This window comes from Diabrotica virgifera, chromosome 4 (genome assembly GCF_917563875.1).
Source record: "Diabrotica virgifera virgifera chromosome 4, PGI_DIABVI_V3a".
NCBI lineage: Eukaryota > Metazoa > Arthropoda > Insecta > Coleoptera > Chrysomelidae > Diabrotica > Diabrotica virgifera.
In genome coordinates, this window is record NC_065446.1 from 160,100,992 (window position 1) to 160,117,304 (window position 16,313).

General features: G+C 32.7%; 1 protein-coding gene across 1 annotated transcript in view; it reads right to left on the reverse strand.

The window, feature by feature from the left end:
• Window positions 1–16,313, reverse strand: part of LOC114339120 (helicase SKI2W) — a 127,876-nt gene that overhangs the window by 15,143 nt on the left and 96,420 nt on the right. The window contains exons 12-14 of the mRNA XM_028289750.2: window positions 14,897–15,070; window positions 12,313–12,568; window positions 7,357–7,547 (exon numbers count right to left, since the gene is read on the reverse strand). Coding sequence (XP_028145551.2) covers window positions 7,357–7,547; window positions 12,313–12,568; window positions 14,897–15,070 — 621 coding nt within the window. The remainder of the gene's footprint in view (window positions 1–7,356; window positions 7,548–12,312; window positions 12,569–14,896; window positions 15,071–16,313) is intronic.

A 16,313-nucleotide genomic window follows, 5' to 3' on the forward strand; every position in this document is an offset into this window, starting at 1 on the left:
AGATTGTAGATAAAGCGTTTTTAGGAATGACATCTCAAGAGACAGGATGTATAAAGGGCGTGGAGCATGTGATACATACCAATTCACCACCCATTAAACAAAGGTACTACCCATTGTCACCAGCTCTACAAAAGGTAGTTAATACCGAACTGGACCAAATGTTAGAAAAAGGCATAGTAGAACCTTCAACCGCACCGTGGTCGTCGCCCATAGTCATGGTACAAAAGAATGACAAATGGAGATTTTGTGTTAACTATAGAAAGTTAAATGCGGTAAGCGTTCCGGATGCATATCCAATTCCTTATGTGTCATCTATTCTAGATAAACTTCGAGATGCACGATATTTAACTACCTTGGATGTCAAATCAGCATATTGGCAAATAAATGTAGCTATGGAATCTAGACCTTTAACTGCTTTCACAGTGCCTAATAGAGGTTTATTTCAGTTTCGTCGTATGCCTTTTGGGCTACATTCAGCTCCTGCTACATGGCAGCGTGCAATTGACAATATTTTAGGTCCCGAATTAGACAGTTATGTTTTTGTATATCTTGATGATATAATTATTTGTACATCAACGTTTGAGCAGCATTTAAAAGTTTTAGAGACAGTATTTCAGCGTTTAACCGACGCTGGTGTTACTCTTAATAGGGAGAAGTGTTTAATATGTCGTTCAGAATTGAAGTATTTAGGCTACGTAGTAAATAAATCTGGATTACTTGTCGATCCAGAAAAGGTAGAAGCAATACTGGGAATACCGACACCGAGAACTGTTCAGGATGTTCGTCGGATTGTAGGTATGGCATCATGGTATAGGAGATTTATTCCATCATTTAGTACTGTTGTCTCACCGCTTACTCAACTTACTCGAAAAAATGTACAATTCGTTTGGAATAAGACATGCGAGGACGCCCTGAATAAGGTTAAAGAATATTTAGTTTCGGCACCCATTTTGGCGTGTCCAGATTTTTCTTTACCATTTATAGTAGAGACAGATGCAAGTGACTATGGATTGGGGGCTGTTCTTTCTCAAAAACATGGAGATGAAGAACACGTCATAGCTTACTTGAGTCGATCACTGACAAAAACCGAGAGGAAGTATTCTACTACAGAAAAAGAATGTCTCGCCGTTTTATTTGCTGTAGAGAAACTAAGGCCATACTTAGAAGCTACTAAATTTGTAGTTATTACAGACCATTTTAGTTTAAAGTGGTTGTTTTCCATTAAAGACCCCATAGGCAGAATTGCTCGTTGGGCTCTGCGTTTGCAGGCATATGACTTTGAAGTCATACACCGGAAAGGAAAAGATCATCTAGTGCCTGACGCACTATCTCGTGCAGTTCCTTGCATAAATGCTTTGGATGTAGACTGTTCTACTTCTACACAGGTCAGTTCAGACCGATGGTACTTGGGTATGATTTCCAAGGTCAACAAATTTCCTAGAAACTATCCACTTTGGAGGATAGAGGGAGGAAAACTTTTGAAGAATATAAAACCGCGATACCCTGAACTAGCTTCATCAGAGTGGGTAACGGTTGTTCCAAGGGAACAAAGACTAAACCTTATAAGAGATCATCATGATCCTCCAACTTATGGACACCTTGGCGTTTCAAAAACATTTGGAAGACTTAGTCAAAAATATTATTGGCCAAAGATGCGATCAGATATAGGACGCTATATAAAGAACTGTACAACATGTCAACGGATAAAACCAGAACAGCAACGTCCTAGAGGTCAATTGTTATCTCAGCAGCCGACTGCCAGTCATCCATGGACTCTCATCAGTATAGACTTAGTTGGACCTTTACCTAGGACCACTTCAGGATTTTCGTATATTTTCACCGTGTTAGATTGCTTTTCCAAATTTATTTTAGCTTTCCCGATTAGAGCAGCGACATCAGCCAACATAGTTAAGTTGCTAGAAAATGAGGTGTTTCTAGTCTATGGTATACCAGAGAGAATTTTATTGGATAATGGAGCACAATTTCGTGGCCATATATTCCAACAACTTGTCTCAAACTATGGTATTGAATTAAAGTTTACAGCACTATACCATCCACAAGCTAATCCCGTGGAAAGAGTTCATAGAGTAATAAAAACTATGTTGACGGCCTATGTCTCTCAAAATCAAAGACACTGGGATCTTCTTTTGCCGAAGATTACATGTGCCTTGCGATGTTCGGTTCATGAAGTCACTGGAGTGTCACCGAACCTTATTAATTTCGGTAGGGAAATCAATGTGAATGGCAATAAAAATAGACATGAGTCTGAACAAGGTCAGTATAATATCGGAACAAGGAAGGAATCTCTGGATAAACTGTTTTCTGATGTTCGGAAGAAACTTAAGTCAGCGTATGAAAAAAGTAAAGTTCCATATAATCTGCGAAGAAGAACAGAAACATATAAAGTGGGGGACATGGTTTGGAGAAGAAATTTCGTTCAGTCTGATGCTACAAGATATTTCAGCGCAAAATTGGCCCAAAAGTTTGTAGGACCATTTAGTATTAATAAAGTGGTCTCCCCATGGAGTTATGAACTTGTTGATGAAAATGGCTCTCATGCAGGAACCTGGAATGCAAAAGATTTGAAACCGGTTACTCAGGACAGTGAGGTTAAGGACATTAAGTCTAAACCTCCTGATGTGGAAGTATAGAGTTACAATGTGTTGAAAATTTTATTGTAAGATTTTGTTATCTTTACAAGTTTTTGTTTTATTTTTTTTTATTTTGTTTTTTTTATTTTTGTTTTATTTTTATTTTGTTTTGTACCGTTAGGACTTAAAAGTTTCTTTGAAACTTTTTGCAAGTAAGGGTGGGGTTGTTACGGGTGAAAAGTCGCTAAGCAACTAGAAACGATTCTTATAAATAAGATTGTCATAATTTTTGCTTTATTGTCACAAGTACTGGCCTAAACAATTATAAAAATCAGGCTTCTATATTGTCTTGAACATTAGCGGCTATCAAGCCATTTTTAAGTCCGAAATCATATAGAAAATCAGGCATGAAGTAGGCTTTAGGTATACATTGCTACCTGTCTAGTAAGGGTCATCTCTTTGTCTTTACCTGTCTAGTGTCATATCTTGCTCACTTTTGATTTACACTTCATGAGGACAAGTTAGTATTGTCCTATGAAACTCCTTGAGGATATTTAATCAGAAGTAATCCAGATAACTAATTAAGAAATATTCAATTTGATGAAGTTGACGATTGTCTTGCTCAGCAAGAATTTAAAATATCTGGATATTTAGGTCCCCAAGACCTTTCTTATTGGCCATACGCTATCTTTAAGGTAAGCTTTGTTTTTTAACACCTGATTCGTTGTCTAAAGGGAAACATTTAGTAATTTTAATTTATACCTTTTGCTCTGCTTGCATGCTGATGTATCTATTCATTTCAGGCCAACAATTTTTCTTTCTCTCCAATTCATTTTGATGTTGTGAGTTTTTTTGAAACACCCTTGTCCAGTGTCGATATTTATATAACCTGTATATCTGTGAAGTATCCAAGTATATAAATGCAGTACGACATCATCCACGTGTATAACATCGACGAAAAAAACATAAGGTAGGATCAAACCAATACTTCTCTTAAAAGAACGTTGTTTTGCCTGTCTAAGCCACCACACCATACAGCAGTCTGACAAATATCTCGGTTTTGTATTTTTTTTTTCTTGTAAATAGTACCTAAATATAATATTACATAGTTTTAAGAATTATAATATGGGTGTACGCTGAAAAGAATATTCTTAGAGGCAAATATAAACTTTAGTTGAGCTTTTTACCTTTTCCTTTAGGGTTTTTTTTTATTTTCAATTAAGATTAATATGAATCTTTTAGTTTTGGTTAATAAGAATAAATAGTTTGTGAATTCTCCGATTTTTTTGATTTCTTATTATTATTTTTTTGTTTGGTAGAAAATAAAACTAGTTATTTACCTTCGCATACCTTCAATAAAAACCGGTAACATCGGCGAAGAGTAACAATGGCGGTACAGAGCCCAATTTCAGAAATATGTTAGTAAGTGGAAATTACTCTCTAACTAAATAAAATATTGAAAAAAGGAGCCTGTACCGCCATTAAGAAAGACAAAAAAATACACTTTCTTCAAGTAAACTTTTTTATCCCATGCCTAGATTTTGTGTCACAGTGGAACTACTAAAAATCGATTTTTTTATAACAAGAAATCGAACGTCACTGACTTGGCAACATTTCGCGCCTATGTGTATAAAAATTATTGTTTTTGATAGTATAAACGTCACTGTCAGTGTCGAATTACCGACGCACTGTTGCCTCACTTTTGAAAGTTCGTAGATACTCTGGGCTAATTAGCAAAATACAAGGTAAAGTTATTTACCAGCAATTTTATTGCTGCAATCGAATCTTATAATTGTATATATTTTTGTTTTTTTCAATTTTTGCTCTATAACTCCAAAGATTTTAACTTTACACCAAAAACACTCAAATAAAAATTCACCGTAATTAAATTCTGCATAGAGACGTGTTTTTCCCGATTTACTTCGACGAAAATTTTCCCCGGAAAATGCGGGAATTTCCAACAAAATCTTTAATTTTCAACTAAAATTTTAAATAAGTAATTGTTTATTAATAATTAAATATCTTGGTAATATAAAAGCTCTTTTTGCATAGACTATAATTCCAGATGCCGATGGAAATTGAATGAACAGTTTAGCAACAATTGAATTGTTAATTAAAAATTTACGGTCGCTCTAATAACGACAATAATTATGATACATAGGAATAACTATGATTTTTGTATAAAAAGACACTGTACCTATCTAATGTACTTTACAGAATTGAAATTGGACTATTTAAGCGGCCTCAGGAATATTTTAAAATTATAAACAATTTTTTGGCTTATAAACAAATAGAATATCTCCCGAAATATTAAATTAAATTAAATAATGAAAACGGTACTGGAAAAAAGCGGCAGGACGCTTCTAAAAGAAAAAACGTTTAATTGTGATGAGTGGTTCCTGAGATACAACCGGTCAAAATTGACCGGCATTTACGGCAAAGATATAAACAATACGATCATAATTTTCAAACCGTCATCTTTTTATTTTTGTCCTCTTTCTGCACGCCAATTTTCATATAATGCCAATTTTCATGGATCAATTTTCTTTCTTTTTTTTTTGTTCCCAAGTAACTCAAGTAGAGCCATCTAACTAACGCATTATTAAATGTCAAACTTGCTTTTGTTTTGTTATAATAGAATAATTTATTTACAAGAAAAGAAAACTACATATTTTTCCAGTTGTAGACTTTTTTAGATAAACTTACTACAAGTGTACCTTTTGACATTAAAAACACAAAAATACTCATTCGAAAGCTGTATTTAAACAAATTAAAAATTTTTATTGTAATAAATAAATTAATTTATTATAACAAAACAAAAGCAACTATGACATTTAATAATGCGTTAGTTAGATGGCTCTACTCGAGTTACTTGGGAACAAAAAAAGAATGAAGAAAATTGTTCCATGGGAAGCACAGAAAATGCATTTTTTTAACGCATATCGATTTTGAACTTTGAGACTACATTTTCTCTAACCTAATTTTTGATTGGAATTTTGCTATTTTTGGCAATTTTCACTCGTAATATCGATAGTTTTTATTATAATAATATATGTTATGAGTATTTTAAAGATATGAAAATTGGTGTGGAGAAAGAGGACCGAAACAAAAAGGTGATGGTTTGAAAAATATGATCCGATTGTTTATATCTTGGCCGTAAATGCCGGTCAACTTTGACCGGATGTAACCACTCATCATAATTAAACGTTTTTTCTTTTAAAACAAGCATCCTGCCGCTTTTTTTTTTCAATACCGTTTTCATGATTTAATTTAATTTAATATTTCCCAAGATATTGTATTTGTTTATAAGCCAAAACATTGTTTATAATTTTAAAATATTGCTGAGGCTGCTTAAACAGTCCAATTTCAATTTTGTAAAGTACATTAGATAGGGACAGTGTCTTTTTATACAGAAACCGTAGTTATTCTTATGTATCATAATTATTGTGGTTATTATAGCGACAGTAAATTTTTAATTAACAATTCAATTATTGCTAAACTGTTCATTCAATTTCCATATGCTTCTGGAATTATAATCTATCCGAAAAGAGCTTTATACTACCAAGTTATTTAATTATTGATAAACAATTACTTATCTAAAATTTTAGGTGAAAATTAAAGATTTTGTTAAAAAAACCCGCCTTTTCCGGGGAAAATTTTCGTCGAAGTAAATCGGAAAAAACACGTCTCTATGCAGAATTTAATTACGGTGAATTTTATTTGGGTGTTTTTGGTGTAAAGTTAAAATCGTTGGAGTTATAGAGCAAAAATTGAAAAAAACACGATTTTCGGGCGCCATTTTGTTTATAAAAAAAGTAGCACACTATCTGCGGACTTTGCATACCTATATTATTAATATATACAATCATAAGATTCGATTTCAGCAATAAAATTGCTGGTAAATAACTTTTCCCAAAAATGGCCTAATATCTGATAATCAACCCAGACTAAGAACTTTCACAATCTTGGACCGCGTTTGTTGCTACCTGTTGATCGCTGTGTGCTCTTAAATTGTAAGTAGACATCATCTGATTTTTATTGTTTAGTAGCTTTTTAATTTGATATTTCTCATGGATTCAAATAAATTAGTGAAATTAATAAAAAATCATTTATTTTTCTATGTAGGTTTCCAAATAATATTAACGATCGAACTATTTGGGTAGCAAATTTAGGAGAAAACATAAAGATTTCTAAATATTCCAGGATCTGTTCTACCCACTTCAGATTAGGAGATTTTGAAATTAAACCGAGTGGCAAAAATTTTTTGAGAATTGGTGCTATTCCAGTTTATGAAGTTGATTCAGAATTAGTGTTAAGGTAAACAAACAATTATATCAATCTAAAAGTAATAAGTTGAATTTAAAATTTCATATCATTATTGCAATACTTTAAACAAAGGTAATACATACTGCTTTTCAGATCAGAAACAAGAAGTAAGAGATTATTTATAGATACATCAGTAGACAATGAATCACATCTTAATTTTAAGTACAATGTATTTTTCTATAAAAACGTGATTGTTAATAGTTAATCTGTTTTTTTTTAATTAAATTCTTTGAACGTGTTTTTATAAATTATTACTACTTTCAATTATTAGCGTCTGAATAATTATTCAAGCACACGTATGCTCATTGAGGAAACATCACATTCTATCGAAGCTTCAAAACAGTGCGTTCAAGGTATCTTATTGCTGGGTCCATCTGTGTTTATACGTCCATGATATATACCCACTTGTATTTTTAAACTAAATTATATTTATATTTACTTTTCTCAAGTCCGGAGTTAGTCCATCATCATCAAAAGCTTCGTCTTGTGATCGACCTCTGAACACCAAAGCTGATAACAGAGCTGCTACTTCGGCAGGTTTGAGCTTGCTTAAAATATTTCGTAGGATCAGTTCGGTTAGTAATAGCTCGTTCATGCCTATTTCACAAGCTACATAGCCCTTAAGCTGAACTACAAACAAAAATAAATTGTTATTTTAAATAAAATAAGAGAACTAAACATAATCAGGATTCAAAAAAAACCGGAGAGTTTCAATGGTTTCTGCACCTTGCCGTACACATTGAAAGTCTACTGTAGGTACGAGCGCGAGACAATATGTACTCGAGTGTATACGAACGAGTGAGATAGTGAGTTCCGTCTACTGCGATCTTTTACTGCGCATCATCAGTCGTATTATTTATATTTATATATTATAATATTGTTATACAGGGTGTCCCAAAAGTAGCGGGACGGTCGAATATTTCGCGAAATGAACATCCGATCGAAAAATACGTTTTCAATATTTTTCAAAAATCTATCGAATGACACCAAACACGACACCCCCTTCCTCGCCCTGTAGGTGGGGTAACTTTAAAATCTTAAATAGGAACTCACATTTTTTTATTGCAGATTTGAATACCTCATAATAAAGTGAGTAACATTTATTCGAGACATTTTTTAGATTTGTTGATAGATGGCGCTAATAAATCGTATTTTTTTCAAATACAGCGTCATCTGTCAACAATTCTAAAAAATGTCTCGAATAAATAATAAATAACGGGGGATCCAATTTAAGATTTTAAAGTTACCCCCTCTCCACCTCCAAAGGGTGTCAGGGGGGTCCACTCCAAAGGGGGTATCATTCGATAGACTTTTGAAAAATATTGAATACATATTTCACGAAATATTCGACCGTTTCGCTACTTTTGGAACACTCTGTATAATAATATACAATATATAAATATTATAACGTAATTACGGTTAAAATAATACTCTCGGTTCGTTTATACGAATTTATTTATACAAGTTACAGATCGAATTTATATTATCAACTAACCCTATTTACAAATCTGTTCGTATTTATATATGCGATACAGTTATTATGGAACATTCCAGAAATATCCGCGCCCATCTCGATATATCTCCCATCTCTATACCAGTCGATCCATTGTCTGTCGGCACGCCCACGTGCGGTACCTTCCAGAACTCTCGGGGCGCCGCGAAGATTATATTACGTCATTCTTTTGTTGTTTACCTTTATACGGGGGTCGGCCAAGAGTTCTCTTTCGTTACAATATAAATAATACGACTGATGATGCGCAGTAAAAGATCGCAGTAGACGGAACTTACTATCACACTCGTTCGTATACACTCGAGTACATATTGTCTCGCGCTCGTACCTACAGTAGACTTTCAATGTGTCCGACAAGGGGAAGAAACCATTGAAACTGTCCGGCTACTGAGATATTATCTTTTAATAGTAGTCCAAGTAACTTATATAAAATTCAGCTTTTATACTTTAAGGAAAGTAACATAATATTTTACACACCTTTGCTACCTGTTACCTACTCAAGTAACCACGATCCAAAGTCCGTACTCGCTGATCGTTTTTACCTGTGTTGGGGACATGCGCAGATAAGCTTTCAGCTTTTTTTAAATATGGAGTGCCTAGAGGCCACGGGCTCATGCTCTATACTGGATTATAATGAAATAGTGGTTAATATTCACCAAAAGAAATCAATTTGGCTAATTAACATTTTGCTGTATTTATTATGACATTTACATTGAATTATGACAGTATGATAGCGTATATGCGAGGTGACCAAACATTTTAAATGATGAACTTTTTCACAATGCGAAACAAGATTTAAAACACGTTTATTTTATGTTTTGCTTTTATTCTCACAAAATGGCAGTGTTTTGCAAAATAGATTAACTGAAGGACAATTTAAATGTAAGTTTCGAAATTTTTGGCATTTATGTGTAGTCAGACAAAAAGTCAGGTACAAATTAAACTATTGTTTTTGGTGCAGTAAATGTAAGATGTATCCCATATGCATCGGTACATTGTTTGAAGAACTGCGAGTACATACCTACACGTCAGAAATATATTTTATATAATGTGGTTTTGGGCTGATCCAATACCAGTTAAAAGTGGCGCATAATTAATTAAAAATAATAAGAAATAAATAACAAAATTACTTTATTAAACTTTAAAAATATTTAAATTTTAAAACTACAGACAACAGTATGAAGCTTCGCTCTAGTCTACAGTACGGCCTACTGTACCACTATTTGTCGGGGAAAAGAACTTGTTATTAATTGAGTCTTCCTAATTGTCTTCCTTAATTATTCTTTGAACTGATTTTAAGCTTACGCATTCAAATATGTAATTTTTGATAAACTAAAGTTGTAAAATATTTTTTTCTACGGCCGTGCTAAAACAGCCACTTTCCCGCACGCATTTGTATCACTTCAAAGTTTTAACTTTCACCCCCAAGGCTATATACAAAAATTATTAACTTTCATTAACCACTAATTCAATCTTACATTTTGTTTTCATTACCATATTATGACAATAATTTCGATCAAATTTAATTTTATAGTCAAATTTGTAGTAATGGTTGTAATATTTTAAAATAAAAAATACTAAATTTAAATTCTAATATTAAAAATTAAAATTCCAACACAGTTTTAAACTTAAATTTCCGTAACCACATTGGATCTTGACCTTGGTTAATACCTTAAAAATTCCCTTTCCTGGATGTCAATGTCACTGACTTTTGAAGTATTTCAACTTCCTTCTAAATCATTGACAGACTAAACGTAGTTCAATGTAGACCTATTCATAATAAAAAAATCTCTTAATTAATGGATTAGAGCATCATGTACCTAGTACTAATCCGTTGGCATCCAATGTAAGCCAAATTATTTAACAAATTTCACCATGTAGTTAGAATATACATCTTGACCAGTGTTTGGCATTGTGGCTATTTAGCAAGGACAGGGAGTAAGTAATCGTAACCACACTTTTCAATTTTGTAACATTCAAAATTTCACCCTTCTTCAATTTTACTAAGTGAGATTACTTACTTTTAGGTTCACTGATGATGGACTGATAAGTCCGAAAACGTTTTGAACGTAATCCGTTTGGATTTTTAAAATTTTTTTAGAATTTTTATTAAATATACCAACTACACTAGGGAGTTTTACTTCATGTTAATTTTATTTAACTAGATGGTATACAGCCAACCTTCGGGTATTATCCCGTTTTATTTTTAATATATAGATATTATTTCCTAATTTAATTCAAATTTATCTTATTGGGCTCGTGTTTTAATGAATTTAACGCGATAATTCGTTGAAATAGAATTATTTTGACATAATATTCAAATCAGTAGACAATAACAACGGTTTCGAATCGTCCATCGTTATGGTAACCAATTTTACTGAAAGTTTGGTTTTGACAACCTTGTCAAAGAACGTATTAATTTGTGTATTTTCACTCCTAAATAAAAATTTATATAACTCTATTTGTTGTGGCTTTCTTTCAAACGTACGGCCCTAGAAAAAATATTGTTCTTGACTCATGTGGAAAGTGTCTTTCCCGCACTCGACTGGTTGCCCGAACGGCCCGTCGTTCGGGCCAACGGCAGTCTTGTGCGGGAAAGTATCACTTTGGGAACATCCATAAACTACGTCGTTGAAAAGGGGGTGGGTAGGCTTATTACGACGGTATACGACAGGGGGAAGGGGGCCATGAGTGCACATCCGACGTCGTTTAATGTTCACGAATATAAAAAATATACCCTATTCTGGAATAAAAAAGAATTAGTATATTACTTTTATCGCATACTTTTCATTTTGTTTTTATCATTCACAGCCTTAATAATATTGCTAGCAGTTTTGTACAGAATAACAAACAATAAAACATTGTTCTGTGTCTTTAAACAAACGCTTCTATACGGAACAACTTCTGGAAGCAATAAATATTAAACTATTAATTTATTTACTGAATACTCTGTGTGAAACAATTCTACAAGAATGAATAGAAATAAAATATTATATTCTATATAGTTAGTACATTGTATTTATACTTAATAAAAGAAATGGCATGGAAATCAAAACAAAATAAGTATCAAGATGTATATGATGCAGTTAAGAAAGCATAGAAACTCCGATAAAAGTGTTGTCTTTTGTCCCAATAAAGCTAATTAGTTGTACAGTGAATTGAGAGAAAAAAGTACGAGGATATTAATGAGCTACATAGTAATACTGATTTGGATACATTCGTAAATAAACTTTGAGAGCGAACTTAAAAAGTCCAGAAATAACATGGAATTAAAAAAAAATCACTAAAAAGGTGGGTCATGAGTTGCAATTGCGACGTCGGTATGAGGGGTGGTGGGTCAACTGTAAACGACGCTTTACAACAGAAGGGGGAAGTTTATTAAAAACTCCAAAATTTTTACGACGTAGTTTATGGATGTTCCCTTTCCGCACTATTTAGGAAAACAACTATTTGATTTAAAATAAAAGTAGCATTTATTGCTTCTGAGAGGTGACAATAATAGTCAATAAAGCAAATAAAACTCCATTAATTTAAATGTTTAAAATTGTTTATTTATGTTTTATAACGATGCATTATGTTTAATTCATTATTAAATTAATTCCTTACGCTTGGGTCCTATTTATTTTTTACTGAACTTTCATTTTAATTTCAAAATGTACCCGTCCCGCTTCATAAAAATATTGAAATACTTGACAACACTGCAATGAAATTAACGTTAGAAGCTTGATCTCTGCCGCTTGACGGCCATAGAAAAAATGAATGTTTTTTTCTGAAAAATGGCTTTGGCAGAGTCAATTAGCCAGAAAATAAATGTTGAACAATAATATAAACATTTGGTCAACGCTCAACAAGCCACTTTTCGCTTGTCGTACTGTACCTACTTACTTTTATTTTGTCCATCTACATAATTTAACCTGCGCAACAATTCGATCCTGTTTTCATAATCAGGATAAAGAGATAAACTTGCATTCGACAATTGGAATTCTAAATCTTTCTTCTTCTCCTCTAGAAATTTTCTAGAGAAAACTATGCAGAACTGTCGCTCGAAATTAGGAATTCTAGTACTAAGTAAATGATCGATTAACTTGTCTTTTATTTCATACATTTTTTGTAGACCAATATAGAGTTCTTGGTCGTTTACCTAAAAATAACGTATTTATAACATATACGAGAGTCATTCGTAAAGAAAGCCCTATGACGCTGAGAAAGAGTGCGACGTACTGGGAGAAATCTGGCAACAGTGCCTTACACATCAACTTAACACCTAACCTAACCTGTCGGCCTAACAGCCTTCGAGATGGAGGTCCCAGTCGCTGTTACCGCCAATATGAAATTCATGCTGTGATACCTTTTTGAAATGCAAAATGGATTTCACCTATTGACATTTATCGTTAGTTAATCTAAGTTTATGGGTAAAAGTGCATATATTATGTTCAACATGTTCGCAAATGGTGTATAGAATTCAGTGAAATACGAACGAAAATTGACGACAAAGATCGGATGGGAAGGTCTTCAAATTCATCGTGAATTTCCGTTCGGTCTTCACTGAATTATCTACACCATATACGAACATGTTAAACAAATATGCACTTTTACCCATAACTTCGATTAATTGACGATGAATGTCAATAGGTGAAATCCATTTTGCATTTAGAATACGTATCATCACCACCAGAGCCTATTTTACTTCAAATCAGGCCCGAGGCACTACACAATTTTCGGGCCCCTAAATATGATTTAAAAGTAATAATAATAACTTTTTTAAATGAATTAATTATTTACTTAATAGAAATATCAAATCAACAATATCGAAATGAAAGTATTAATATCAATAGCGGGCATATTATTAAGAGACAGACAAAGCAACAGAAGTATACGAGAACGATGCAAAATTCAAAATATTAACAGGTGGATAAAAACAAGAAAGAAAAGTTGAAACGAACATGTAAACCGAATGGAACCAGATAGATTAGCGAACATCTGTAAAAACAACAAGCCGTATAGCAGAAGACCCGTTGGAAGACCGCCGAAAAGGTGGAAAGACAATGTACAGTCAACAACAACTGAAACAGAATAAGAGGCAGACAAACAGGAGTAATCCTAGTCGCGCGAAGAAGAAGAAGAAGAAGAAAGAAGAAATATAGTTGCACCACGAATTTAAATTTTTATTAACAATAAATAAAATTTATATTTAAACAATTAAACATTGTTTAAACATAGTGTGTCGCATGCAGACAGCTCTATATTTCGGCTATCAAAATAAATACAGATTAGAAGTTTAGCACAGGTTTAAGGTTCACATTTTCAACGAAAACTTTTCGTTTATAAATTCGCAAAAGTGTGTGTGTTATTGCGTTGCCGCTCCTGAAATATCTAGAGGCCACCTAGTGATGGATTCCTATGTAGTTTTGTCTTCTGAATCCAAATCTGAAAACGGCATTTCGCTATCTCTAACCATCTTCGAGATATCCGACCTCAAAGTCGTCATTGTAACGTCACCAGCCTCCTTTAAATTGTCATTTTCTTCCGACATAGAAACCATAGAGGTATATATTAACACAGAGGGAGCCTACCTTCCGCGCTTCCTGACGACAAGATCTCATGGACTGGTTTGCTGCATCTCTTTCTAACACATTGTATCGAAAATCTATGATGACATTCAGGGTGAATATAGGCACGGAAGAGGAGGACAACTGTAGCAGCTTTACTATGCGTAAGAGTGAAACAGCACTAATCCAAATAAAAAAGAAGGTGTCGTCACTTCGCTCTGAATGACACTCTCTCTATGCTAATATATAACTCTATGATAGAAACGTCAACTCTACTTTGTTTTCGTTTGACGCAACTAAACGACAACAAAAAATTGAAATGTCAGATAAACAAATTTTATTTATTTATGTTAATGTAATGTTAAATTACACTTCACTATTTTCAAGGAAAACTGTTTATTTTGTATTTATTTATTTTTATAAGATATCAAATCTACTATACGATGTATGTCAAAAAATATGAAGTTCGATCAAAATTAAAGTGCCTTATTTTTCACAATATTGAAAAGTGTTATTATAAAAAGTTGTTTGGAGTTAAAAGCTATGTTCTAATATGCAATTACTTGTACATCCTTCTAAAGATAAAAAAAATATTTGAAACTTTTTCTCAAATTACGAATACCAATATCATTTTCATTCATAACTCTTTTATTATTAATTTTACGAAGAAAAGTTATTCTTCATAAAAAGATTTGCATGGTCTAAAATCTAAGATGCAATCATCATATGTCAAATTTTATCAATTCTATTTGACCAGTGTTGCCAGATTTCTCCCAGCACGTCGTACTCTTTCTCAGCGGCATAGGGAACTAAAAATATAAAAATTCCGCTCCATATTTTCTTCGTACTTCAACAGTTCCATTATTATTTCCATATAAATAAAATAAAGTATTGAAGTTATTAATATCGATCAGTATTACCTTTAAATCTATAATAAAATGTAAGAACTCCAAGGTGCCCGTATCGTTGTTGGCCAACATAGTTAATTTATGTAATTCCTGAACAGCTTCAACACAGGTTTGACCTACCGGATCATATTTAAATCGTTCCATTTGTCGTTTCTCAACATCTTTTATAACCAAATCAGTGTTTACCTAAAACAAGGGATTGTAAAATAATCAATTTATGGTAAATAAAGAATAATGTTATAAAAAAGAGCAGAATTTTTGGTAACAACCTTTAATCTGAGCCTTCTACAATTATCAAGGCAAACATAGCGATAAATAGTAGACATGGGAGAATCTACAATATCCATTCTACACCTGTCTACTTATCTAGGTGTGTGTGTGTTCACAAAGAGGGGATGGCATTAGATAAACTTTTTGTCACAAATATTTGAAAGTTAAAGATGTCATATTAAATTTTTATTTTAGAATCTTTAAGAAATTGTATGATAATATCATTAATAGTTTTGGTGTTGAAGCTTAGTAGGTGTGAAATATTCAGCGGTAAACTTACATTCTGCTCTTGAAGTTTACCAATTAGTGCTTTCGTATGGTATTTATTAGGTTCACAATTTAAAGATTATATGATTTAAATCTGCAGTAGAGTAGTTATCACACGAACAGAGAGAGTTGATACGCATTCCAATTTTAGCTAAATGTGAAGGAAAGTTCTTAAGCGACTTAAATGTGGAATAAAATCCAACAAAAATACTTATCTAGGTAAAAAATACAACAAAATTCTTGTTCCTAGTACTCAAAATTTGAGTAAAAATAAAGTAACGAGAGACAGCTTAAGATTTAATTTGTTTCAGGGGCCACCACCATCAGTTGACATATATTTCTTCCTTATAGAGTCATCAGAACTTCCTGTGCTGTACCCTGAAGCAAATTTAAATCAAGCTGTCTATTTTATCAATATTTTCCAATATTGGTAATAATTGTTTTAATAACTTTAAAAAGGGGTAAACCCTGTAGTTGGCTGTATACCTTCGATATAACAACATGGAATGAAGTAAACACTTCTGTTGTATGTAGGCATATGAATTTATCAAAAATTCTTAAAATTTATCCACAAGGAAGTGGAAGTATAAAATGTTTTTGGCAAACTAACCATCATCAGTGTAAACGTCCAGTGTACAAGTAATTGTAACTAGCCACTTCAATAGGTGTAAAAACCTCTAAATTACATTATTGTTACATTCTATATTAATAAGTAGTCGACATTAAGTCGATGTCTTAAGATTTTAAATATCACATGTGAATGTATTTCATCCTTGCTCGAAAATTGCACAAGGTACTTGTGTTCTAGTGAGAGCTACTAGAATCTTCTCAATTTTAATAAATTCATATGCCTACATACAACAGAACTGTTTACTTCATTCCACGTTGTAAT